Source organism: Tasmannia lanceolata, unplaced genomic scaffold (genome assembly GCF_043159265.1).
Source record: "Tasmannia lanceolata isolate RefF3 unplaced genomic scaffold, GAP_Taslan_0.1 ptg000044l, whole genome shotgun sequence".
In the NCBI taxonomy this organism is placed as follows: domain Eukaryota; kingdom Viridiplantae; phylum Streptophyta; class Magnoliopsida; order Canellales; family Winteraceae; genus Tasmannia; species Tasmannia lanceolata.
Genome location: NW_027518721.1, coordinates 17,505,035 through 17,532,493, shown reverse-complemented (window position 1 = coordinate 17,532,493; position 27,459 = coordinate 17,505,035). Strand labels below are relative to the sequence as shown.

General features: G+C 39.0%; 1 protein-coding gene and 1 pseudogene across 1 annotated transcript; one reads left to right on the top strand and one right to left on the bottom strand.

Annotated features, from left to right (window-relative positions):
* The first annotated feature begins 3,057 nt into the window (after positions 1 to 3,057).
* Positions 3,058 to 5,964, top strand: LOC143863362 (uncharacterized). Its single transcript, XM_077374040.1, has 4 exons — positions 3,058 to 3,306; positions 3,469 to 4,017; positions 4,423 to 5,018; positions 5,442 to 5,964. Exons 1-4 carry the CDS (start codon positions 3,058 to 3,060, stop codon positions 5,962 to 5,964), a joined length of 1,917 nt encoding a protein of 638 aa, XP_077230155.1.
* Positions 5,965 to 24,710: 18,746 nt separating this feature from the next.
* LOC143863361 (benzyl alcohol O-benzoyltransferase pseudogene) lies at positions 24,711 to 25,202 on the bottom strand (annotated as a pseudogene).
* Between the last annotated feature and the right edge of the window lie 2,257 nt (positions 25,203 to 27,459).

The following is a 27,459-nucleotide window of genomic DNA, read 5'->3' as shown; positions in this document are numbered from 1 at the left end:
CAGGCCCCAAAAATCGAAGTCAATAGCAGTGAGAGATTTACAGCCCCTATAACTGATAAATAGAATGCGATCACCCAAGCTTTCGACCTTAGCCCAACTCCATTAACCACCAGTTCAATCTAGCTTAAACACTCTAAACTCCTGATTAGTTGTGTGATAAACGTATAGATTATCATCTATGTAAAAATTAATCCAAATTCTTCCAATCGTCAATAATTCTCCATCAGACTACTAACTTCATTTCCATCTAGTCATTGGGAATGTCTACCACTGGGCACTGCATTCTCCATCTTATGCCTTTAGGTTTGGGATTTAACTCCCAAACTATGAGCTCCCCTTTTTTTAGTTAGGATATATAACTTACCTTAAAAAATGAGATCTTCAATATTATAAACTTAATAGACTGCACGTTTCATCACCTAATCTATAGAAACCTAACTTTGAATGGTCATAAATGACTACAATCACACATTCATTGTAGTTGATGATCTTATTGTTATTGTCTAAAGTAGGGGCCGATGATAAAATAGTGTAAATACCCAAAATACCCCCACTTAAATTTTCATCCCCCTTTTTAAAAGATGGGCGTTTTTGTCCGTTTGAAATTAACTCTGATTAGGGCTTCCTAATAAAGCCTATAAATACATCTTTTTATGGATAAACAAACCCTAAACGTTTTGTTTAAGCCCTAGAGAAAGAAATTGGAGAAAGAGAAGGAGAAGACCGAGGAGATCGCGATTTTGGAGTCGAAGCCACGGGTCTAGGTAAGATCTACGAACAATGAAAGATTTTGATAGTTAGAAATCCTAAAACAAGGGTTTGAAAAGAGAAAAGAAATAGGATCTTTGATAAATATGAATTAGAAATAAGAATCTTTGGGTTGATCTTGGGTTTCTTGGATTCGATATTGAATTACGATTCCAACGAACTCAAAATCAATATATTTGAATCTAAATTCAAAAATTAGAACTTTGGAGATTCGACGTAGAATCTTTAATGATTTCTTTCTTAAATTATGCATATGAATTGATTTAATGGATTCCTCTCGCCGATACGAATCCATCGGATCCGACCTCGTGCATTTTGAACCCCAAATGAAGGAGTTATGGCCGTTTTAGTGACAAAACGGTGGAAAATCGCATTTAGAAGAGTTCTGGGTCCGCGCGTGGGGCGGACGTCCGAAAAATAGTTGACGTCCATGAGTACCAAGTTTGGTGACAGATGGATCCTCGGACATCCGTAATTCTCAGACGACTGGCGCGACAATTTTTTCAAAACTTCGGAAATTCATAACTTATTCATTTGGGCCCTTATTTGTCACTTATTTTCTGTTCAGATCAGGATATTGAATTGTAGTCTGAATTAAGAAAGGAATCGAACTTCTTTGAGGTACGTAATAACGTACTACTTTGGGTATTATAAACCCTTCTCATTTGAATCAGTATTGACTTTAGAAACCTATATTGATACTTTGAACTTTTGAATTAACTTTGAGTCCATCATGCTATTTTGTTTCACCTACTGTTACTCTTCTGAACCTTTGAAATAACTGTTCTGAAATACTGTTATGAACATCTGTTTTGAACTCTAAACCTGTGAACTATTAGTTTGAACTTTGAATATTCTGAACCATTTTGTGGAGGCTTGGATAATTTCTGGACCCTGCCATATGGGGGTAAAACATTTTGCAACTCTGGACCCACCGTGGGGGTAGTACACTCGAACTTTTGGCCTGTCAGTGGGATAAAACGCTGGCCCTGTCGACATGTATCTGAAGTTCAGGAACTGATTTCGAACACCGTGGACTGTCGGTATATAAATAATAGCATGTCTTCTGAACCATGCCAATGACTCTGAAGTGTATTTGAACTCTGAACCTTCTATGCATGAACTCTGAAATCTCAGACTTTGATCCGAACTAAGATTTGGAATTTAGAACCATATTTGACATGCACTTATAAGTGTTTATGCCTAATGAATCAGTTAAGACCTTTGAACTCAGTTTTGACATTGACTATCTGACCCTATTGAATCCTGACATGTTTGACTGTGCTTAGAGTAGTGTTTTATTATGTACTGAGCTTATCAACTGACTGTGGTTATTTAATATTTTCAGGTCTTGGCCCTCGTGAAGATAACGAGGAACAAGACGCTTAGCTTTGGATTTGAACTCAGAGATTTAGTTTAGTTATTTCAGTTTATTAGAAAGTGAGTACTTGAATAGTATGTAAAGACTTTATTAATTTATTTTACTTTGACTCAGGGGAGAGATGAGATTGATCTGACTGTGATGGGTCCACAGTTATTAAGATCTTGATATTTTAGTTATGAATGCCAATTTTATTTCTGTTATTGGTTTGTAGCCTTGTACATTTGTGGGATTCGTCTTGCAGGTGTACGACGCTGTCATGTCCTACGCCCAGCGTGGGGTTTGGGGCGTGACAGAAAAGTGGTATCAAAGCTTAGGCTTTAGGTCCTAGGTAGAAATATCTGAACAAAGAACTTTGACTGTGAGAATTGGGGATTTAGATAAGGAGCAATTAGGAAGTCCTTGATAGGTTTGTGTGTATCGGGGATACCTGACAACAAATTAATCAGTCGCGCGATCAGATCCTAATTATAAATTCAAATGCACCTGGGGACGCTTGAGAAGCATTCGAGTTTGTGATTGGGTAACAATCATGAGAATATATGATGGATAGATATTGGCTCCAAATGAGAATATTTTGTATTATTATATGAATACAATATATGTATGTAGCTATATTCTAGATAGTTACTGATCAAGCATTCTATTGGATTGGATTTAGGATTATGACAACTTGAGGAGGACGTGGTGGTCGTGGAACTCGAGTCAATCGTACCAGAGCCCTCCATGACATTATAGAGGGAAATAAGAATGTGGCTCAAGGAGTGCCAAAGATTCAGAAAAATCAGAACCAAGGTGTTCAAGAAGAGCAAGTGGTTTAGAATCCTCTAGTTCAAGGATGTCAAGCACGGAATGAGAATCCTGGGGTACCTCCGCCTCAAGATAATATTGAACAAGAAAGAACTGAAATGAGGAATTGCATGAGAGCCATGATTGGATTGGCACATCAACAATGTCAGCAACCTCAGCAGCAACAACCACAAGTTCAAGTACCACCAGTGGCAAGACAGCCACATCAAGTATTTGGAATTTCTGAATTTATGAGGCTTTCACCGAAAGTTTTTAAGGAATCGACTCCGGCAGATGATGCCGAGTCTTGGCTAGAGAATGCTGAAAAGGCCTTTGAGGCAATGAACTGTAATAGAAATGAAGACAGGGTGAAATATGCCACCTACATTTTGGAAGGGAGAGCCCTTCATTGGTGGAAGGGAATCCAAATAAAATATGAGCACCATTGGGGACCATTCACTTGGGCGACGTTTTGCACCGAGTTTCTTGCGAGATTCTTTCCTCGCATTACTTTGTACCGTATGCATTAGGAATTTACCCAGTTGGTGCAAGGAGATATGACCGTGGATGACTATGAAGCGGGATTTAATAGGCTGGCTCGTTTTGTACCTTCTTTGGTACCTGACGACGAAGCAAAGGGAAATAAATTCGAATTTGGATTGGCTATGTATTTGAAGAAGGGGATTGCTGGATCTACTGCCCCTGAATCATATGAAGAACTGGTGGAAATGGCTAAGAAACTTGAAGCAGTTCATAAGGAAGCTAGAGCCTATGCTCAAGCTAATCAGAAGAAAAGAAATAGAGAAGGTGAAAATAAAGGACAAGCTCCTAGGGGATCAACCCCGAGTCAGCAAGCTCCCAAACCTCCTTCTTTCAAAGAGCCTAGAGGAAAGCAAGGAAATCGTGGGGGCTATCAGAATAAGTCAGCATCGAATAGACCAGTTGCCCCTAAATGTGAACGTTGTGGAATGAACCACAATACTAAGACTTGTAGGTGGAATACTGGGGCTTGTTTCCGATGTGGCGAAATAGGCTACAGAATTGCAGAGTGTCCTCATCTGGCAGGAGATGCCCAATCAGTTTAGGGGACGCCTACTGTTCGAGCTCAGACAGTTCAGACTCAGACTATTCAGAGTAGAGCTGCACCTGTTAATTCTCAATGGCAACAAAGAAATGAAAGACCTCGTGTTTCGGGTCGAGCTTATGCTCTTACTCATCAAGACGCTCAGGTTGCTGGCACAATAGTATCAGGTACTCTGCCTATAGCATCCTATTTTGGTCATGCATTATTTGACTCTGGTGCTACACACTCGTTTGTTTCATCTGCTTTTGCTACACTATACTGTTTACCTACTTCACCTCTTGATTATGATCTGTGTGTTAGTACCCCAGTAGGAAAAGAAATTTTGACTAACCGAATTAGTAAGATGTGTCCTGTCAGAAATGGAAATAGAGAACTGTTAGCAGATCTTATCTTGCTGTAGTTGTCCGATTTCGATGTGATTTTGGGTATGGACTGGTTATCTACCCATCATGCTTTAGTAGATTGCAATAAGAAAGTAGTGACTTTTGAAATTCTGGGAGAAGAGAAGTTTTGTTTTGAAGGGAGTGGAGCTCACTCGACTCCTATAGTTTTGTCTGCTATACAAGTTTGTCGACTCCTTAGACAAGGTTGTAAAGCTTTCTTGGCCTCAGTAGTTGAGGTTAATGATAATGATAGGAAGATTGAGAACGTCCCTATAGTTAGAAAATTTGCAGATGTGTTTCCCAAAGACCTTCCAGGTCTACCTCCGAATAGAGAAGTTGAATTTACTGTTGACCTAGCTCCTGGAACGGCGCCTATTTCTAAGGCCCCGTATCGTATGGCACCTTTAGAAATGAAAGAATTGAAAAATCAGTTGGAAGAACTCTTAGAGAAGGGTTTTGTGCGACCCAGTGTTTCACCATGGGGAGCACCAGTGTTGTTTGTTAAGAAGAAAGATGAAAGTATGAGATTATGTATAGATTACAGGGAGTTAAACAAGGTTACCATAAAGAATAAATATCCGCTTCCACGGATAGATGATTTGTTTGATCAATTGTAAGGGGCATGTGTGTTTTCCAAGATCGATTTTCGATCGGAATATCATCAGTTGAGAATCAAATCAGAAGACATTCCAAAAATGGCCTTCCGTACTTGGTATAGCCATTATGAGTTTCTTGTTATGCCATTTGGTTTAACCAATGCCCAGGCAGCTTTTATGGACCTAATGAATAGGATATTCAAACCATTATTAGACCAATTTGTGGTTGTGTTCATTGACGACATTCTGATATATTCTAGAAGTCTTAGAAACCTTAAGAAAAGAGAAGCTTTATGGAAAACTGAAGAAATGTGAATTCTGGCTTGACTTAATCTCTTTTTGGGGTCATGAGGTCTCTACAGACGGTGTCTTAGTAGACCCAAACAAGATTAGGCAGTAACATTATGGAATAGGCCAAATAATGTTCCTGAAATTTGTAGTTTTCTGGGATTGACGGGATACTACAGCCGTTTCGTTCAGAACTTTTCACGTTTGGCTGCCTCGTTGACCTGTTTGACATGGAAAGGGACAAAATTTGTTTGGTCTGAAGACTGTGAAAAGAGCTTTCAAGAATTGAAAAAGAGGCTAGTTTCTGCTCCCATCCTAACTTTGCCTGTTGGCGGAATGGGATTTGTGATTTACAGTGATGCCTCGAAGAAAGGCTTAGGCTGTGTGTTGATGCAGAATGGCAAAGTGATTGTGTATGCTTCACGCCAGTTGAAACCGTATGAAGAAAATTATCCAAGTCATGATTTGGAATTGGCAGTGGTTGTGTTCGCCTTGAAAATTTGGAGGCATTATCTGTATGGAGAACCTTGTGAAATCTTCACTGATCATAAGAGTCTGAAGTATATCTTTACTCAGAAAGAATTGAACATGAGACAAAGGCGTTGGCTAGAACTGTTGAAGGATTGCGACTTGACCATAAGCTATCACCCTAGTAAGGCTAATGTTGGTAGCTGATGCTCTAAGTCAGAAGTTGTCTGTGAATTTGGCAACTTTGATCACTTCTCAGAAGTATATCTTAGAAGACCTCCGAAGATCAGAAATAGAAATTCGTGGTCCAAACTTTGGGGTTCTGATGACAGCACTCCAAGTACGGCCCACATTGTAAGGAAGAATCAAAATAGCTTAAGAATCTGACCCAGAACTTTGTAAAATCAGAAATAAGTTAGAAGAAGGATTTGAATCTGAATTCCGAACTCACAATGACGGTACCCTGATGTTTGGTAACTGCATTTGTGTTCCGAATGACTCTGTTTTGAAAAATAAAATTTTGAAGGAAGCGCACAGTTTGCATTACTTTGTACACCCTGGAGGTACAAAAATGTATAAGGACTTGAAAGAAAATTTCTGGTGGAATAATATGAAAAGAGAAATAGCTCAGTATGTATCTCAGTGCCTGACTTGTCAGGTGATTAAGGCAGAACATCAGAGACCACCCGGAACATTGCAACCACTTCCCATCCCAGAATGGAAGTGGGAGGAGATTACAGTGGATTTTGTGTCAGCTCTACCTCGTACTCCCTCAGGCAATGATTATGCATGGGTAATTGTGGACAGATTGATAAAGACAGCTCATTTCATAACTATTAAAACTGGGTTGACACCTGAAAGGTTGGCCCGGTTATATGTTGATCAGATAATAAAGTATCATGATGTGCCTAAAACCATTATATCAGATAGAGACACTCGTTTTGTATCTCAATCTTGGAATAGCTTACATTCAACAATGGGATCTTCCCTTAAATTCAGTACAGCTTTCCATCTTGAAACAGATGGACAATCTGAAAGAACTATTCAAATTTTAGAAGATATCCACAGGGGTTGTGTTATGGATTTGAAAGGATCTTGGGATGACCATTTTCCCTTGATTGAATTCTTCTACAATAAAAGTTATCAGGCCAGTATTAAGATGGCACCTTTTGAAGCCCTTTAGGGAAGGAGATGTAGATCACCCATATGCTGGGATGATGTGGCTGAAAGAAAACTCTTAGGCCCGGATTTGGTTCAGCAAGCAGTGGACAAAATCCATTTGATTAGGGAACATCTCCGCACGGCACAGAGCCGGCAAAAGAGCTTCGCAGATGTCAGACGAAGAGAATTGAAATTTCAGATCGGAGATAAGGTACTTCTGAAAGTGTCACTCACCAAGGGAGTGATGGGGTTTGGGGTTTGAGGAAAACTCAGCCCAAGATTTGTGGGACCATATGGAATATTAGAAGAGATTGAAAAAGTGGCTTATCGATTGGCTTTACCTCCATCATTGTCTGGAGTGCACAATGTGTTTCATGTGTCTATGTTACGAAAGTGCATACCGAATCCGAATCATGTGATTGAATTAGAACCTCTGAATCTGAGAGAAGATCTGTCATTTGAAGAACAACCTATTCATATTGTGGATCATAAGGACCAAGTTCCCCGGCGAAGTACTATTTCATATGTGAAAGTTCAATGGCGGAATCACTCAGAACGTGAAGCCACCTGGGAGCTGGAAGAGAAAATGAAATTGAAATATCCATTTCTGTTTGAGAACTCAGGTACGTGATAAGTAAATTTTGAGGATGAAATTTTGTAAGGAGGGTAGAATGTGAATACCCAAAATACCCCCCACTTAAATTTCCGTCCCCCTCTTTAAAAGATGGGCGTTTTTGTCCGTTTGAAATTAACTTTGATTAGAGCTTCCTAATAAAGCCTATAAATACATCTTTTTATGGATAAATAAACCCTAAACGTTTTGTTTAATCCCTAGAGAAAGAAATTGGAGAAAGAGAAGGAGAAGACTGAGGAGATTGCGATTTCGGAGTCGAACCTACGAGTCCAGGTAAGATCTATGAACTATGAAAGATTTGGATAGTTAGAAATCCTAAAACAAGGGTTTGAAAAGAGAAAAGAAATAAGATCTTTGATTAATATGAATTAGAAATAAGAATCTTTGGGTTGATCTTGAGTTTCTTGGATCCGATATTGAATTACGATTCCAACGAACTCAAAATGAATATATTTGAATCTGAATTCAAAAATTAGAACTTTAGAGATTCGACGTAGAATCTTTGATGATTTCTTTCTTAAATTATGCATATGAATTCGGAGCGTGAAATCGGATTTAATGTATTCCTCTCGTCGATACGAATCCATCGGATCCGACCTCGTGCGTTTTGAACCCCAAACGAAGAAGTTATAGCCGTTTTAGTGACAAAAAACGGTGGAAATCGCGTTTAGAAGAAATCTGGGTCCGCGCGTGGGGCGGACGTCCGTGAGTACCAAGTTTGGCGACAGATGGATCCTCGGACGACCGACGCAATAATTTTTTCAAAACTTCAAAAATTCATAGCTTATTCAAATGGGCCCTTATTCTTCACTTATGTTGTGTTCAGATCAGGATATTGAATCGTAGTCCGAATTAAGAAAGGAATAGAACTTCTTTGAGGTACGTAATAACGTACGACTTTGGGTATTATAAACCCTTCTCATTTGAATCGGTATTGACTTTAGAAACTTGTATTGATACTTTGAACTTCTAAATTAGCTTTGAGTCCATTATGCTATTTTGTTTCACCTACTGTTACTCTTCTGAACCTTTGAAATAAATTTTCTGAAATACTGTTATGAACATCTGTTTTGAACTCTGAACCTGTGAACTATTAGTTTGAACTTTGAATATTCTGAACCATTTGAATATGAACCTTGAATATTTTGAACACTTATGTGGAGGCTTGGATAATTTTTGAACCCTGCCATATGGGGGTAAAACAGTTGGCAACTCTGGACCCACGTGGGGTAGTATGCTGGAAGTTCTGGCCCGTCAGTGGGATAAAACCTTGGCCCTGTCGAGTTGTATCTGAACTTCAGGAACTGATTCCAAACATTGTGGACTGTGGGTGTATAAGCAATAACCTGTTTTCTGAACCATGCTAATGACTCTGAAGTGTATTTGAACTCTGAACCTTCTGTACATGAACTCTGAAATCTCCGACTTTGATTCGAACTAAGATTTGGAATTTAGAACCATATTTGACATGCACTTATAACTGTTTATGCATAATGAATCAGTTAAGACCTTTGAACTCAGTTTTGACTTTGACTATCTGACCCTATTGAATCCTGACATGTTTGACTATGCTTAGAGTAGTGCTTTATTATGTACTGAGCTTATCAGCTGACTGTGGTTATTTAATATTTTTCAAGTCTTGGCCCTCGTGAAGATAACGAGGAACATGACGCTTAGCTTTGAATTTGGACTCAGAGATTTAGTTTAGTTATTTCAGTTTATTAGAAAGTGAGTACTTGAATAGTATGTAAAGACTTTATTAATTCATTTTACTTTGACTCAGGGGAGAGCTGAGATTGATTTGACTGTGATGGGTCCGCAGTTATTAAGATCTTGCTATTTTAGTTATGAATGCCAGTTTTATTTCTGTTATTGCTTTGTAGCCTTGTACATTTGTGGGATTCGTCTTGGATGTGTACGGCGCTGTCATGTCCTACGACCAGGGTGGGGTTTGGGGCGTGACAAATAGTCATGTTAATAATTGCTGGAAAGATATGTTCTTTAGTAACCGAATCTTGTGAAGTGTCGGAAGTGGGATTTGGGTTCTTGAGAATGGATTGAAAAGAAATTTTCCACCATCTAAATCTATTATCAACCATCCTTCAAAAGAGCCACTACACATTCCGATGCGAGCACATGGAGTATGTAACGTATGTAACTTGAAAACCTTTCCATCAGAAATACTGTAGAACCACTCCAAACCATGCACCGACCATGTTCTTCCTATGACCATTAGAAGAGGGACTTTGCGTTTCTCTGCTACAGACAATCTCCACGAGACACAAACTGCACCTAGAAGGACGTGATCTTTTAGATTTAATCTCTTTAGGATCAAGTCCATTATCTCATTGTGAAGATCACACCGTCACAGCATTGCTATTCATTTTCTTGCTACATGATAAAGGGACATCATTTATAAGACTTTTCATCTTCACAAGTAAAACCGTAGGAAGTTTGTGTTTAAAAGTGAAACACAATGACAATGACAATGACAAGAATCCAAGGAAAATTCTCAGCTAAAAAATCTCTTCAAATCCTAAAATATTATGTATCTTTCTATCTTCCTTTGTTTTCGGAAACTCACCCCAAAAAGGTATATTTTTGGTACACATGGCCGAATCATGTTTATGGCACCCAAAAAGATATATCTTTCGATCATGAAAGAGTATATTTCATAAATAAGTGTCCCCATAAAGAATAATGGAGTTGGGGACCAAGAGTGTAACTGAACAATTAGCCTCTTAACACACTAGAAGTCTTTCTCTTGATTTTTGGCATTTTCTCCATGAAAATGGCAAAATTACCCCTCCCACCATGTTAAACAAAAGAGTATGTTTCATATTTAGGGACCATCGCACATTTCACGCCTGGGCTGTTGCATGTGCGAGCAGCCACACATGCTCAGATTTTGTCTTATTCAATTCATTCATCTGAGGTGGCTGCTCTCACATGCAATAGCTTGGGGCAAAATGCCTTTTGCAACGGTCCCTTGCAAATCCCACATAAAATGACAAAGAAAAAAAGAGAGGCAAAATATTAAAAATAAGATGAATTAGGACAAAGGAAAAGTGAATGTACATGTGGGTAGTTTTAGCTTTGGGCACCTGAAAGACTCGCATAAAAATCAAACCCCTTGTGGCCACTTTTTTGGTGGGTTTGAAGAGGTAAGATGTTGTGAAGGGGAAGAGATTATGGCGTTTTGTTTTGTGAAGATTTTAAGGCTGATTTTAATGGATATGGATATATTATTTTATCAAGTCTAAACATGGGTTATCAAGTCTTATGAACTTGTTAGTCCCTGTTTTCGTACTTGATAACCTCTTAGGAGACTCAATAACCCTGCTGAGAACTTGATATCCCCGGATGAGATTTGATAAACCTGTTTAGATTAGAGTTGTTAAATTATATTTAGACCTGTTAACCAGTTGATAACCCCTTTTTGAACTTGATAACCCCTTTTTAGACTTGATAACCAATAGGGGCATTTTGGTCAGGTTTTCTCGCAAATTCCGTTTTCGACTTCCATCTATAATTTTTCAAAACAATGTCCCCCATTGGCAATTCTCATATTTTGGTGTCCCCCATTTGCAATTTTTCCAATTACTAGTCTCGAGCTAGGACCCTCACCATAAACGAGATGGAAGACCCTAGTGATTATGTGCAAGTTGACCCAATCTAAGCCCCACCCTTACCATATTTGAGATGGAACACCCTAGTGATTATGAGAAAGTTGATCAAATCTTAAGCCCGGCTAGAGAAATGGAAAATTTGCCAAAACCTCCAACTAGAAACCCAACTTTCCAAACCCAAGAGTGCATTACATTTGACTCACCAATCCTTGGTCCTAATGAAACCTCCCAAAGTGAGAAAATTCCTCAAGGTGTAGAAGAATAAGGATTTCTTTTCCTTTCCTTTTCCTCAAACAACTAAACATATTCTTCTCTTCTTCTTTTTTGACACATCATTCCCTCAATTTGTACGACCCCTAAAAAAAAGTTGAATAGAGCGTAAAGATAAAGTGGATTCCTCTATTGTAACAATTATATGATCAAAATGGCTAGGCACATACTTCTAAGAATCATTTTTATTACTTTTTAATCCTAAGAATCTTCTCTATATTTATCCTTAGGTTTTGGTAAATGGTAGGGGCAAAACATTTTAGAGTAGTGTAATGACTCCAAATTGATTTACCCTCGAATTAATTTCAATTGTTATAACGTAAACTAAGGGGAATATTCAATTTCCAGGGTTCCATTGACCCCTATAGTAAGGGATATAACTTTTTTGACTAGCATATTTTACAACATGTAGATCAGAGTGCTAAGGCCATTTAATTTCTCAAGAACATTTTTGGGTCATGGCATATCTACAATGGGGAGAACTAAATGGATAGATTGGATCATCAAAATAAGTGAGGCCACTATATGATCCATTTCATAGTAATATTCCAGACCGTTTGAGGTGTTTAGTAATGTTTTGAACCTCTCTGGGCCAGTCCTTTTACACCAGGCTAGGATAATCTTCTTGAGAAACTTTTCGGCCACGTCCTATCTACGACCGGTACGGTTGGGGGTTCGGGTCATTTTCTTGATAAAATTTTTGGCCAATGGCCTACCAAGGTGGGAACACAAAAATTAATGACTTGGATCTCATTGCATGATACATCCTGCAATAATATTTTCAATACTTTGTGTTGTTTAAGTCAACCTCAAGTTTAAGCCAAATAGATCGGCTGGATTTGATCATCTTCTTCAGACGTTTGGGCCATGACCTACAGACGATGGGTACCAATAAATGAATCATTTAGATGTTAGATCATGTGGTCGTTAGCCCTCGATCAGAGATCCGTGATGCTCTGATTGTGACCATTGGTGAAGATCATCACATGACAATCACCAGACATGTATCGTTTTCTAAATTATTATGTAAATATTATTTTATATAAAAATAGTTACTTTTCAAATGGGTATCTTTATCAATCTCATGGCATATGCATTGAGGACAATAAGTTATGAAGACTGAAAATCCACACTCTCCCGAGAGAACACTGAGATTCAATTGGGAGATCTATACCCTATCTCTAATCCTCCCTTTTGCATGTCGACGCTTGGCATCAACACCCCTACAATCTTCATTAGACCATGCAAATACGCCAACACTTCTTTATGTGTACTACTTATAAATTCATATGTAAACACCCCTAAATCTTTTTGTACTCGCGCATTTGTGTTGAAAAAAAATAGATTGCAAAGTTGAGGATCTTAGTGGATTCGAACTACCATCCCCTTGAGAAATTTTGAGGCCATTAGGCCATTTGTGACAAACTTTTTTAAAGTGACACATCTATAACAGGCCTCATATGACTGTGATGACGCTGCTTCAATAGCGAGAGAAACCGCGCATGTTGTGTAAGGTCAGAGTCTTATCAACTTAGTCCTTTGTGAGTAGAAGAATCAAAATTCTCCATTATCATCCAACTTAACAAAAGAAGGATTCCTTCTATCAAAATATGGGTAAAGGATAGTGTCATGTGGCTCCCATGCCTTTTTAGATGCTCATTCAAATTCTCCAATATAAAACATAACGATTACTTGATCAAATTGAGGGGAAGGTAAGAAATATTTATATCTAATCCTTCAACCAAGACTCTATCCCTTTTAAGAAAACATGGCAGGGCATTTTTGTCATGTTTTTTTTACCATAGAGGTGTGGCTTTGTTTATAGCTAAATGCTTAAGCAAAGAAGAGAATCAAATCAAAGATACGATTCAAAGAGAGATAAACGAGACCAAGTGGGCTACTATCCTAGGCTACAAGCATCCCCTTCTAGCAATACAACATTTCTTGTCTTCCTTATAAATCTCCTCTCTCCTTCTCTTTGCACTACAACAACAAGAGAATTACTATAAACAAAAGCTCATATATCAAGACCAGATGTCCTCCAAATCCTTAAGCACAACTAGGCAGACTCTAGAGACCGCACCACCGCGTATCATTACAATTGAAAGAAGGCTGAGTTTGGAAAAGAGGCTTGAAACCATTCACGAGGAAAGCGAAGGCCATGGTTTTAAGGAAAAGCCTTCGGGTTTGGCGGATTCAGCAGGAGACTTCGTAAAGAACTTCCCCTCTATATTTGTTGGGTGAAGGGACTCATATGTTATTCACATTGAAGATCTTGTCTAGTGTAATTTGTAACTATTTCTGATAAATGTTTGATAAATGTTTGCCTGTTGTAATAACTTGTAAAAAGACATGATAATAAGATATGTTTAAAAAGCTCAAGTGTATTCGATACTTGAAGGAAAAAATTCGGGTTAAATGTAGTATTGATTGAGAAAAATGTAGTAAAAAATGATCAAATAAACAGAAAATGGCCAAAAATATGTTCTGAATAGATTATAGAACGTATTTGTGGGCCTCTAGGGTGAGTACCAAGCTCACTATATATGATCTCTGGGCAGGTCGTCTCATGAATTGGACCACCAATAGGTATGTTAAAACCAGGGTACCCAGTTGATAAACTTCTGTAGAAACCGAGCCAACCCGTTCGCCACTCCTGCTCCATATATTTTGCTCAACAATACAAACTCCTCACTATAGAAAAGAAAAGCTAAAAAGGGGGGCCATTGACAAATAAAAATCGGAAAAAGGACTCAGAAATTACCTAAAAATTCTGAAATTTCCATAGAGTGGATAAAAAATAGAGCTGATTGGAATGTGTCATCATACAAGTGCAAAAGACCAATATGCCCCTGTGGGCAGTTTTACCTTGTTTCAAACACATTTCTCTCTATCAAGATAAATTTGACAGGAAATAATCCTAATCCAATCTACTTTCCTAATCTCTTTGGATTACCTAATCCAATTTACTTTACTATTCTCTTTGGGTTACCTCTTCTAATCAACTTGCTTAATCCAACTAGGTTACCTCACTTAATCAACTTGCTTAATGTACCTCGATTAAATGTTGAGATGTACCCAAACAGGGCCTATGTGTGCGTGCGACATAGAGTACACTTTTAGTAGGGGTGCAACTCGGGTCGGGTGCAACCCGACAAAAGTTGGGTTGGGTTTGGTAAAATTCGTGTCGGGTTCAGGTTCGGCTTGAGTTTTCCAAACCCAGGTTGAGTTCGTATCGGGCTCAGGTTGAGGGCTTGGGCAATCCAACCTGAGTAAAACACTACATTTTTAATCATATTTTTTTTCTACTATGCTTAAAAACTTGAGTTGGGTCGGGTTGAACTCGGATCGGGTTCAGGTTGATTGAGGGTAAGCTGGAGTGCCCAGGTACAACCTGCAGCTTCACGTATATATATATATATATATATATATATATATATATATAGAGAGAGAGAGAGAGAGAGAGAGAGAGAGAGAAAGAAGTGTTGGTGCACTTAAGCGCACCATTTTTTTGGTGCGCTTAAGTTGTTATAACGCCTCCCATTGGTGCGCTTTAGCGGGACCCAAACATTTAAACGAATGGGAGGCGTTATAACAACTTAAGCGCACCAAAAAAATGGTGCGCTTAAGCGCACCAACAAATTTCTCATATATATATAGTAGTTGCAATGGTTCGGTTTCGGTTCAGTTCGACCCCCAAACCAAACCGAACCGTTTTACCGAACCGAAACAGAATTTTCGGTTTGGTTCCGCCAAATCATTGAAATATTCGGTTTCGGTTCGGTTTGATCCCCAAACCGAACCGAACCGAAATTTGAATCGGTTTGGTTTAACCAAACCGAAACCGAATTTTTGGTTCGGTTTCGGCTCGGTTCCGGTTCGGCCAATTTTAACACCCCTATTCCTTTCCTTCCCTCTTCAATGCAGCAATACTCTCCCCATTAAAAGTCTCTATCTTGTCCGCTGGCTTGGGGTTGGAACTCCCAACTGTAGACTTTTTTTTGGTATTCTAAGAAGAAATTCACTATTGGATTTAATAAGGGAGAGATGAATAAGCCTTGAAATACAAAGCTTGCAAGTAGGGGTGTAAACGACCCGAGCCGAGCCGAGCTTGGCCAGGCTCGGCTCGGCTCGTTAAGCTCAAAAGCTCGGCTCGGGCTCGAACCAGGCTCGGCTCGGCTCGGTCAGGCACGGCCAGGCTCGCGAGCCTTACCGAGCTCGGGTTATATTAAGTTCACACCCCTCATCTTCCCTGGACAGCCCTATCTAGTGTAATTTGACTACTTTTTTTACACTATGGGGCGTGGTCCAAGTAACAAATGGGGTTCCAAAAATGAAGTGAAATATTTTGCCTCCCCCTTTCACTCCTTGGATAACCCTTTTAGTGTATATATTAATATAATATATATATATATATATATATATATATATATATATAAATATTAAATTCATAACGAGCCTTAACGAGCCGAGCCTGGCCTAAATTGGGCTCGGCTCGTTAAGCTTAACGAGCCTGACAAGCCGGCTCGGCTCGGCTTGTTAAGGATTCGAGCCGAGCTCCAGCGAGCTTCCGAGCCCGAGCTAAAATTGACACCCTTACTTGCAAGCACTCTCAAAAATAAAAAAACGTTAAAGCTATCTCTCTCTGCAAAAGAACGTGAATGACACTAAATTTTATTCACTTCAAGAACAGTATATGTGCATCTCCTCTTCATTAGCAATGTGCTTTTGAAAAGTGGATTTTGCCTTCTTCTTGCTTTTCTTCGTTTTGGAAGAGGTGCTAGATTCATTTGATTGGCTTGAAATTGACTGGGATGGAGATTGGGAAAGCTGTTAGAGAAAGGTGTCCTTTATCTTTTATACTTTAACACTCCCCGCACATGTGGCTCTCTTGGCAAACACGTAGCACACATTGCTAATGAAGAGGAGATCTTCATTGGATATGAAGAACGGGTTTGGAATCTCATGGCTGCAAACACCATTGTAAAACCCCTTTCAGAAGATAAACCCAACTCACTTGGTGTTGAAATTGCCCTTTAAAGTGAAAGATCTGCATGAAAACCACTTGCCTCCTCACTTGGTGCTGAAACCGCTTTTGTCCCCAATACCACCTAGAATTTGGGTGAAGTGGTTTTGTCCAGCTTAGTGAATGATCACATTTCTCCACTGCCAAGTCCTTCTCTTGTGAAAAGAATTGGTCTTCCTGTTGTTGTTGGAGCATTAAATGTAGACAACAGCATATGAGTAGTGCTGGTCCTGGTATTGATGCATTAAAGGGACCTTCCTTCACTAGTACACCTACAGCAAATGGCTTTTCTCATGTCAGCAGCCCTCTAGTTTGTACGACTCTATTGAATAATATAGGTGGTGTGAACTAATCACCACCGACTCATGCAGTCTTTTTATTTTAGGACTGTGATTTCTAGAAAGTTTATTTTTACTCTTTACTTAAACGGTTTGGATATGCCGTGTTAGTTGAATCGGTTTGGTTTAACCAAACCGAAACCGAATTTTCGGTTCGGTTTCGGCTCGGTTTCGGTTCGGCCAATTTTGCCACCCCTATTCCTTTCCTCTCCTCTTCAATGCAGCAGTACTCTCCCCATTAAAAGTCTCAATCTTTTCCGCTGGCTTGGGGTTGGAACTCCCACCTGTAGACATTTTTTGGTATTCTGAGAAGAAATTCACTATGGCTCTGTTTGGATGCCGGTAATTCGTTGGGAGATTTATATCCCAGCGGTCAAAGGGGAGTTTAAAGGGGAGATCTAAAACAGATCAGTCAACGGGGAGATTAAGGGTGGAAGTAACATTGTTTGGTTTGTCTTGCAAATATTGGGGGGGTTTGGAATAAGGGCAAAAAGATCTCCCCAAGATCTTCTCCCCAAAGTTCTTAGGGAGGCAGGCATGATTTTGTGTACGGAGTTTTCTTGTAAGACATGGATTTATTGAAATTCTTAGGTATCTTGCCTCATTTAATTTTGAAAAATACTTGGGTAAAGGCATCAGGAATCCATCTTACAATAAGGAGCACAAACAAGAAATATCTGAACCATAAAGAATGGCAGTGTCTTACTGGTTCAAATATGTGTCTCTTTTTATATCCCTTTTATGGTCTGTTTATTCATGGAATTTGCTACATATCTTGCCATGCCATCATAATAGGATTAACATCAGTAGGTGTGTTCCATTTATAGCTGAATTTCTCTCATTATCAGTGCATTGTTATAGAAGGGGTGATGACCTTCTATGGTTGGATCTTCTAAGAAGGGCTAATTAGTTTGTGCCATAATTAAAAGTATTGTTCTTGTTAATAATTCTTTTCCATTTTTATTAACAATATTTAACTCATATAGGGGTTCAGAACCTGTGTGTTACCCTTTTGTTTGAATTCTCTATGCATCCATGTCTAAATGGTAATAATATTGTGGATCATTTGGTACTATAAATTGAACTGGAGATGTTATGGCTATTGAAATAGGTTGACATTGAATTTCTGACCCTCACTACCATTACCATTATTATCTTTCATTCAGTAACATTTTCTATTTCTTTATTCCAGCTAGTTGAATTCAATTGCTTGCTTTGATTGTATAAAACTGATTTAATTATCATTGCTTTAAACACTTCAATTGTCAGCTTTGGTATCACAAAGTCGAACCTGTTCCCGTTATAGTTGTGTGTGGGCGTATGAATGTGTGAATATGTGTTTGTATGTGTGTGTGTGACTATAAGTGCATGAGTGTGTGGCTAGTGCGCGTGTCTGTGTGTATGTGTGTGAGTGTGTCTAATGCTACTTTACTTGTTTGTGACCACGTTGGTGTACCTGTTTGTGAGCACGCTAGTTTACTTGTTTTGTGAATCACATCTGTTTACTTGTTTAGCATCTTTATCTTGGCTTGATCCTCTTCCACGAGGTACGTAGTGCAGCTTGGGATCCATATCCCAAATCTAGCCAAACTTTTTTGTAAATAATGTTTTAAACCTTCTTCAAAAAACCTTTAAAACCTTGTTTTCAAAAGATCTTCCTCTAGAGTTAGGAGTTTCCTTTTGATATGGTGTTTGATTGTTGTTTGTTGTATGCTTGTTTTAGAGTTAGGGGTCTGTCCTAAAGTTATAGGAACGCCTTCGTCCGGTCAGTTGGCGATCCATATCGCCGATTGATGACTAGAATAGGGTACGTTAGTCCACCCTTTGTTTTCCTTAGGAAACACAGCCTAGTTACACATAGGTTGTAGGAACCACCTGTATTAGCTTAGGGCTAATCTGCATTTAGTTAGGGTATATAGGGTGTCCTAAAATCTACAATTCACTGGAATTTAAATAATCGCTCAAGAAGCTTTAATAAGTAGTATGGTCTTTTAGATCGAGTCTAGGATAGAGGTCTAGGCGTCTTAGGCATCATAGTTTAGAATAGGCGCGAAGAACTACGTGACTCCAATTCTTGTGGAGGCGGGGATACGTAGCCTTCTTTAGATGAACATCAGATCATCTGAAGACTCGGCTCAAATCGTTTAGAGTCTTAGGATTTGTTGTGTTGTTATTGTATGTTTTGACGTGTTTTCTTACTTTCTTGTATTGATCCTATACCTTTAGCTGTAGCTTGCATGTGTATGTCCACTAGAACTTAGACACCATTTAGGCATGTCACTCACAACCTAGTTGTCATTAGGTGACACATCTTTTATCTTACTTTATGTATGCTTATTATTTCATCCCCGAGTCATGCATGATTAGGTAGACGTTCACTCGGGGATATTTGTTCTCATTTCATACGATTTTACCCAAAATTCTTTGGATCTAATAATAAATGGCATAAGAGACCAAGTGCTTGCACTCGGACGAATTGGAGGTGCTCTTCGGACCTTCTCCATTCGTAATCAGGCACGAACTCATTCATTTCTGGTTATCTATGGTATATGAAAATCCAAGGGTGGTCCCGAATTGGCACCTAATGAGGAGGTAAAAAATTAGGTTGCTAACAAGTTTTAACCTTTTGAAAACTCAAATCCAATTTAGAAGATTAAGAAATCAACAATGAAAATTAAGCGCACGAGTTAAATCCTAAGTGCAATGCAATTAAAAAGCAAGGGTTTAAGAGAGAGTGCACCCGAGATTTAAAGTGGTTCGGTCCTCAAAACGCGAGGCCTACTCCACTCCACCAACCAAACCCGTTGATGGCTTCACTATTGGATCTTCTTAACTTCGGCGAAGATCAATGCCGATTACAATTCCGATCGCCTTTAACCTTGTGGCAATCTTCACCACGAAGAGTGGGCTCGGCTTCTCCGAACACTCGCCCAATACAAGTTCTTGATGAGAAAGAAAGAACAAAAATCCCTCACAAGGGTTTACAAGTTTTGTAGAAGATGTACAAATTGAGGCTAATGATCCAAATCCTAATCTTAGAGGATGAGAGGCATAAACAAGCTTTGATCACTCTTTGGATGTTCAAATGAAGTTTTAGAGTGTTAGGATTGATCATTGGGAAGATTAGAATACCCATATATATATATATATAGGAAAACCCAATATGACCGTTTGAGAGGGCATTGTCGTAAATCTGGCAAAGTTCCCAACGGTCAAAATTCTTCCCGTTTTAGTGTTCTCGGAGTTCCGAGAATTTATCTCGGAGTTCCGGGAATACAAACAGAAGTTGGAAATTTTCTATTGGACCATTTCTCGTAGCTCCGAGTATTTCTCGGAGTTCCGAGCTCGGAGCTCCGAGAATTCTCTCGGGGTTCAGAGAAGCCTATGTCAAGCAGATTTTCAATTCTTGTTTCTAGGCTTCCAACTTTATACCAAGTTGGGATTGTTATGAGGGTTCCAAAGTGTTGGAACACCACAAAGACATCTCTTATACATTTAGGGTGTGTTAGATTACATTTTTTATGCCTCCTAGAATCTAAACTAAGATTGGACCGTATACATTCTATAATGACTTCGATCTTCAATTGATTCTTCAAGTCTTCATTCGTCTTGGATCTTCGATGTCTTTGGCCTTCCGAATATGGTTCAATGAGAGCTTCTTGGCCTCAATCCAAACAATCTTGTCTTAACACCAATATGATCTACAACTTAGACATTTAAACACATTAGTGATCTTAAATCACTTGTGTATTGGAATCATCAAAATAAGATGGGAATTGCCAAGGTGGGAACCATTGGGCTTACAATCTCCCTCTTTTTTATGATGACAAGCACAAGAGATTTTCAATAAAAGCATGCATATATGTCCTTATACTAGATTTCTCTCCCCCTTTGGCATCTATCAAAAAGATGGGGTAAAAGAAAAACAAAGGGATAAAATTTTCAACTTTCAAGCTCCCCATTTTTCAAGGAAAAAGACAAACATAGAACTCCCCTATTTGAAAAACAAATTCAATACAAGAGGGGATTTTAAATAACTATAAAAAGATATTCAATTTAAAGCAAAAGCCCCTAAACTAAGAACATATGAAGAGAATCATATGGGGGCTTTGGAAACTCAAGATTTCTTGGTTCCAACACAATCCTAATCTTAGATGCACATTGGAATTGGTAATGACCATTAATTCCACAATAATGGCATCTAACATGAGGGTTAGATAGACTAGTCCTATCATGAAATGCATGATTAGGTCTATGACTAGTCTTCTTCAAGATTATGTCAATAATTTTGTCGCCATTTAGGAATCCATGGAGACATAATCTTAACCTTTCATTTTCATTATGAAGATGTGTTAATTGATTTAAAGAATTATTAAATTCATCTTCATAAGATTTGGAGGAGCTTACCACATTTTGAATTTGTGCTAATTGGCAAGTTTTCTTATCCAAAATACCCTTAAGGGTTTCAATCTCAAGTTTAAAATTTACAATATTTACTTTAGCTTGAGATATGGAAGAAGAAGATTCATTTATTAAAACATCAAGTTCATTTTCTAATTTAGAAATAGATTTCTTTTGAACTTTATTTTTTGAAATTTGAGAATGCAAGGTTGTGCACAATTCATCATAAGATATTTTTTCACTATCACTACTTGATGAATTACAAGAGGGGTTAGAATTTACCTCTTCTTCATGGGTGAATGCCATGAGGCAAAGATCATCTTTTTTATCTTCCTCTTCGCTTGAACTTTTGCCCGAGGTGCTAGTAGCATCCCAACCGGCGGCAAGAGCCTTGTTCTTCTTCCAATCCTTCTTTCCCTTGTACTTTGAGGAATATGATTTGAGAAGTGGACAATCCGGTCTTTTGTGTCCAATCTTCTTGCAATTGTAACATCTTAATCCTCCTTCAACTTCATTTTCTTCTTTCTTCTTCTTTTTATCATTTTTATGCTTTTTTCTCCATAAGCTTTTAAATTTTCTTAAAGCTTCTTCTTCATCACTATCTGCCTCACTTGAGGATGATGAGTCTGCTTTCACCTTGAGTGCTAAGGATCTACTCTCTTTTTCTTTTTCTTTTGGCTTCTTCTCCTCTTGTCGGCTAGTGAGGAGCATCTCATGGGTGATAAGAGATCCTACAAGCTCTTCCATAGTTAGTGTCTTGAGATTCTTGGATTCTTGTATGGCGGTGACTTTTGGATCCCAATAAGGAGGAAGTAACCTAAGCAACTTACTCACAAGCTCATAAGTAGGATAAGATTTATCAAGATTAGCTAATTCATTAGAAATTTTAGAAAATCGGGTATACATATCGAAAATACTTTCATTTTAACCCATTCTAAACATTCATATTTGCTCTTTAACAAGTTTATTTTAGAATCTTTGACCTGTGATGTTCCCTCATGGGTAACGGCAAGTGTATCCCAAATAAGCTTGGCGGAATCAAAAAGAGCTACTCTATTAAACTCCTCTGTCGATAAGGCGCAAAACAAAGAGTTTATAGCTTTGTAATTTAAATTTGCATGTATTTTCTCTTCAACATTCCATTCTTCAAATGGCTTGGAAGGCAAAATGTATCCATTTTCAACAATATGCCAAAGTTCCACATCTATCGAAAGAAGATAGATGCACATCCTTGTCTTCCAATGTCCATAGTTGGACCCATTAAAGAAAGGAGGTCTAGTTGTGGAATGGCCTTCCGGAAGTCCGGTTCTATTTATATTTGCCATTTCACAAATAGAAAGTTTATGATCTTTCCCTTGTTAAAATTTTAAAGAAAAATTTACCAAAGATTTTAAGAAAAGAAAATCTTTTAAGAGCCAAGGCTCTGATACCAAGTGAAAATCCAAGGGTGGTCCCGAATTGGCAACTAATGAGGAGGTAAAAAATTAGGTTGCTAACAAGTTTTAACCTTTTGAAAACTCAAATCCAATTTAGAAGATTAAGAGATCAACAATGGAAATTAAGCGCATGAGTTAAATCCTAAGTGCAATGCAATTAAAAAGCAAGAGTTTAAGAGAGAGTGCACCCGAGATTTAAAGTGGTTCGGTCCTCAAAATGCGAGGCCTACTCTACTCCACCAACCAAACCCGTTGATGGCTTCACTATTGGATCTTCTTAACTTCGGCGAAGATCAATGCCGATTACAATTCCGATCGCCTTTAACCTTGGTGGCAATCTTTACCACGGAGAGTGGGCTCGGCTTCTCCGAACACTCGCCCAATACAAGTTCTTGATGAGAAAGAAAGAACAAAAATCCCTCACAAGGGTTTACAAGTTTTGTAGAAGATGTACAAATTGAGCCTAATGATCCAAATCCTAATCTTAGAGGATGAGAAGCATAAACAAGCTTTGATCACTCTTTGAATGTTCAAATGAAGTTTTAGAGTGTTAGGATTGATCATTGGGAAGATTAGAATACCCATATATATAGGAAAACCCAATATGACCGTTTGAGGGGCATTGTCGTAAATCTGGCAAAGTTCCCAACGGTCAAAATTCTTCCCGTTATAGTGTTCTCGGAGTTCCGAGAATATTTCTCGGAGTTCCGAGAATTTATCTCGAAGTTCCGGGAATACAAACAGAAGTTGGAAAATTTCTACTGGACCATTTCTCGAAGCTCCGAGGATTTCTCGGAGTTCCGAGCTCGGAGCTCCGAGAATTCTCTCGCAGTTCCGAGAAGCCTATATCAAGCAGATTTTCAATTCTTGTTTCTGGGCTTCCAACTTTACACCAAGTTGGGATTGTTATGAGGGTTCCAAAGTGTTGGAACACCACAAAGACAATCTCTTATACATTTAGGGTGTGTTAGATTACATTTTTTATGCCTCTTAGAATCTAAACTAAGATTGGATCGTATACATTCTACAATGACTTCGATCTTCAATTGATTCTTCAAGTCTTCATTCGTCTTGGATCTTCGATGTCTTTGGCCTTCCGAATATGGTTCAATGAGAGCTTCTTGGCCTCAATCCAAGCAATCTTGTCTTAACACCAATATGATCTACAACTTAGACATTCAAACACATTAGTGATCTTAAATCACTTGTGTATTGGAATCATCAAAATAAGATGGGAATTGCCAAGGTGGGAACCATTGGGCTTACAGTAGACAGAGCATATTTGTTTAAGGATCCATGGTCGTATACCATGGATGGCGACTCTAAGTTTGTTTAGGTACGTTTTGAATCCGGACTTGTTCCCGAATCGAAAGGTATCTCTTTTATATCGTCACTCGTGCTATGCTATGAGGGTGGCACCTGTTTCGAGAGTTCCTTGGTAGAGCTCTCCTTTACGCGTGGATGATCCAAGAGGCCGCTGGGGGCCCGTCCCTCACATCTCTCTCCCGGATCGGGGTCCACACTACACGACAAACAAGTGGAGCGCATAGTAATGGATACCAACCATTTTCCTTGGAAATCCCCATGAAGTGGCTGCTTTTGTGTAATATAGCAAAAAAGCCCCTATTGTTTAGCATATTCATACGAAAACATGGAGCCTATTTTCCATAATTTGCCACTATCGAGTTGAACATGGGCCAACAAGATTTCAGTTGGGCCTATGCCGCACCTGGGACACTCTAACGGACCCATAACTTATGTCTCACTCATTGAAATTTGAATGATTTGTATCCCTTCACAATCACACCCTATCTCTAATAAATTAATTAGAAGCTAGGCTTAATAAATATTTTCTGAGGAGTTTTTGAGAAACAACTAAAAAAATAAAGTTGATAAAGAAAAGGGAAATGTTATCAGCATAAACATATTTTGGTATTTGCACAAACCCAGCTGTCCTTTCTACTTTATTTGGCTCATGAGACCTTTTTAGGAAATGTAATAACCTTTTGGCATCTCTTTAAATACTAAAAGACAAGATGGGTTACTGAAAATATCAAACTATAGTTGTGCTGATAACATTTTTCCTAAAGAAAATGATGGGTTAATAAGGATCACCTGCATCAAGAGCAAGGGGCAATGGAGGATCCCTCCGGAGCCAGGAACATCATAGAGAAGCTCATCAAAGCAAGGAAATGGTGGTTTTAAGGATTCACCGAATTGCTCGAGCCTCACATCTGCATCAGCCTCTATGAACATGATACCCTCCCCATTGCACTCGACTATTATCTTCCTACCCGGACCTTCCCTAAGTCTACCAGCCAACGGGTAGTAGAAAACCAGGGCCTTCGCCACCGCATCTTTCAACACCCTAACTGGGTCTCTCCCTTTCATCGCAATATTACGGTAGAAATGTATGGACCTAATTTGGAACCTCAATCCCTCCTGGTCATCAATATCTGAAAGAGGCTTGAATTCATGGGGTGTGGACTTTGCAGGTGGAACCAACACTGGTTCACGCCTTGTTACGGAGAAGACAAGAGGGGATGCCATCAAAGAGGAGAGGGGAAAACTCCAACAACAAAGGGGGTGGTAACTTTTGGTTAGGTTGGGTGAGGTTGAGAGCTTTGTTTCTTCATGCATGGTTTGGGATATGGATTTATATATAGGGATGAAGAGTGGGTTTGTGTAAACTTCATTGTTTCTAACATAATTAAGCTAAGTAGGGGTTGGGTCTTTGAATGGCCTTAGGTGAAATGCAAAAGAAGAGTCGTCGCTGTTATCATCCATGTGATGTACGGATGAGTCAGCTGGTATTCTGCCTACTTGAGTAACTGCTTAGAAGAGGTCTAGTGTGGCCACCCTAACTACTAGGCACTCCCATGCATGTAAAAGAAATAGGACAACATATCAAATAGATATGCTAAAGTCCCATTAAATTTAGGGAAAAGATATCTGCGCCAAAGTGTTTTGATAAACATGGGCTCCACAGAAATATCCTCTGACATATCTTTAAATACTACACGACAGACAAGTGGAGCGCATGTTTATCAAAACACTTTGCCGCAGATTTCATTTCCCATAAATTTACGGCTTGCTAGCAATACCAGGAAAGTCACACAGTGGAGATCAATGGTTACAATAAATTTTTGGTTCCCACAAGGGGTGTAAATCGGAAATCAAGACAGCTGATCTTGCAGAACATCATTGATCAACCTTAAGATAAACCACTACAAAAATCAATAGTTTAGCTTTATTTCTTTGCTCAACGGTAGGGGAGGATCCATGGATCGTGTGACCAAAGCATTCTCAACAGCATTTGACAGTTGGGATTGACAGAGATCTGATCACTTACAAAGGAGGCACAAGTAGAGCACCCCCAATGTGTGTCTTTTTGGTGAAATTAATGAAGATTCATGATGACTAATCACTTTAAGTCATATACCCTCTCTCTCTCTCTCTCTCTCTCTCTCTCTCTCTCTCCCGACAGGAACAGTTGGTGGGCCCAACAAGAACCGTTGGTGGGTCCATCTTTTGAACAACCTAGGCCTTGCCCATACTTTTCAAAATGAACGCCACACCATAGGATGATCCAAACCGTCCATTTGATAGGCTATGCGTCCCAAGATATAATTTCCATAGGCTGATCCTAGCCGTCCGATCTAAATAGAAACTACATATTGTGCAACCTCTATAGGTTGGAGGGTTGCGATCATCCTATGGAAATGATTTTTGGGGCACAACCTATTTACATTGCGGCCCATCAAATGGATGGTTTGGTTCATCCTATAGAGTTGGTTGTACAGTATCATTAAGGCCCAATAGTAGGCCCCACCCATTTTTTTCAAAATGAAGTGTACGGTCCACACCATAGGATGATCTAAGCCGTCCATGGTTTGGATCATCCTATAGTTTTTTTCGTACAGTAACATTAAGGCCCAATTGTAGGCTCCAGCCATATTTTTGAAAATGAAGTGTATGGTCCAAACCATAGGATGATCAAAACCATCCATTTGATGGGCCACAATGTAAGTAGGTTGCGTCCCAAAATATCATTTGCATAGGATAATCGCAACCCTCCAATCTATAGAGGTTTCCATAATAAGCAGTTTCTCTTTATAACAGAGGGCTAGGATCATGATATGGAAATGGTTTTTTGGGACAACCTATTTACGATGTGGCCTATCAAATGGACGGATTGGATCATCCTATGGTGTGGGCCATAGTTTATTTTGAAAAAACTGGATGGGGAGAGAGAGAGAGAGAGAGAGAGAGAGAGAGAGAGAGAATAAGTGGTTATCTAGTCCCCAGTTTTTATATATACCAATTTGTTTTGTAAATTCGGAGTTGTATGGTGGACCACAACGTAGAATGATCCAAACCGTCCATTTGATGGGCCCAATGTAAATAGGTTGCGCCCCAAAATATTATTTCCATAGGATGATTACAACGCTCCAATCTAAAGAGAAACTGCATATTATGGAAACCTCTATAGATTGGAGAGTTGTGATCATCCTATGGAAATGATATTTTGGGGCGCAACCTTTTTACATAGTGGCCCATCAAATGGATGGTTTAGACCATAGGAAAATGGATGGTTTGGATCATCCTATGGTCTGGACCATACACTTCATTTTCAAAAAGTTGCCCATTTTTCACGTCAAATCAGGTTATAAGTGGGGTGTGCATGTAATGCAGGGGGGTGAAAATATCATCTCCCTTAATAGCAATTATGAAGGGATGGTTATGAAGAGAATAATTTAAAAAAAATGCCTTGTCAAAAAAGACAAGACGGGGTGGGAGCTTCTTC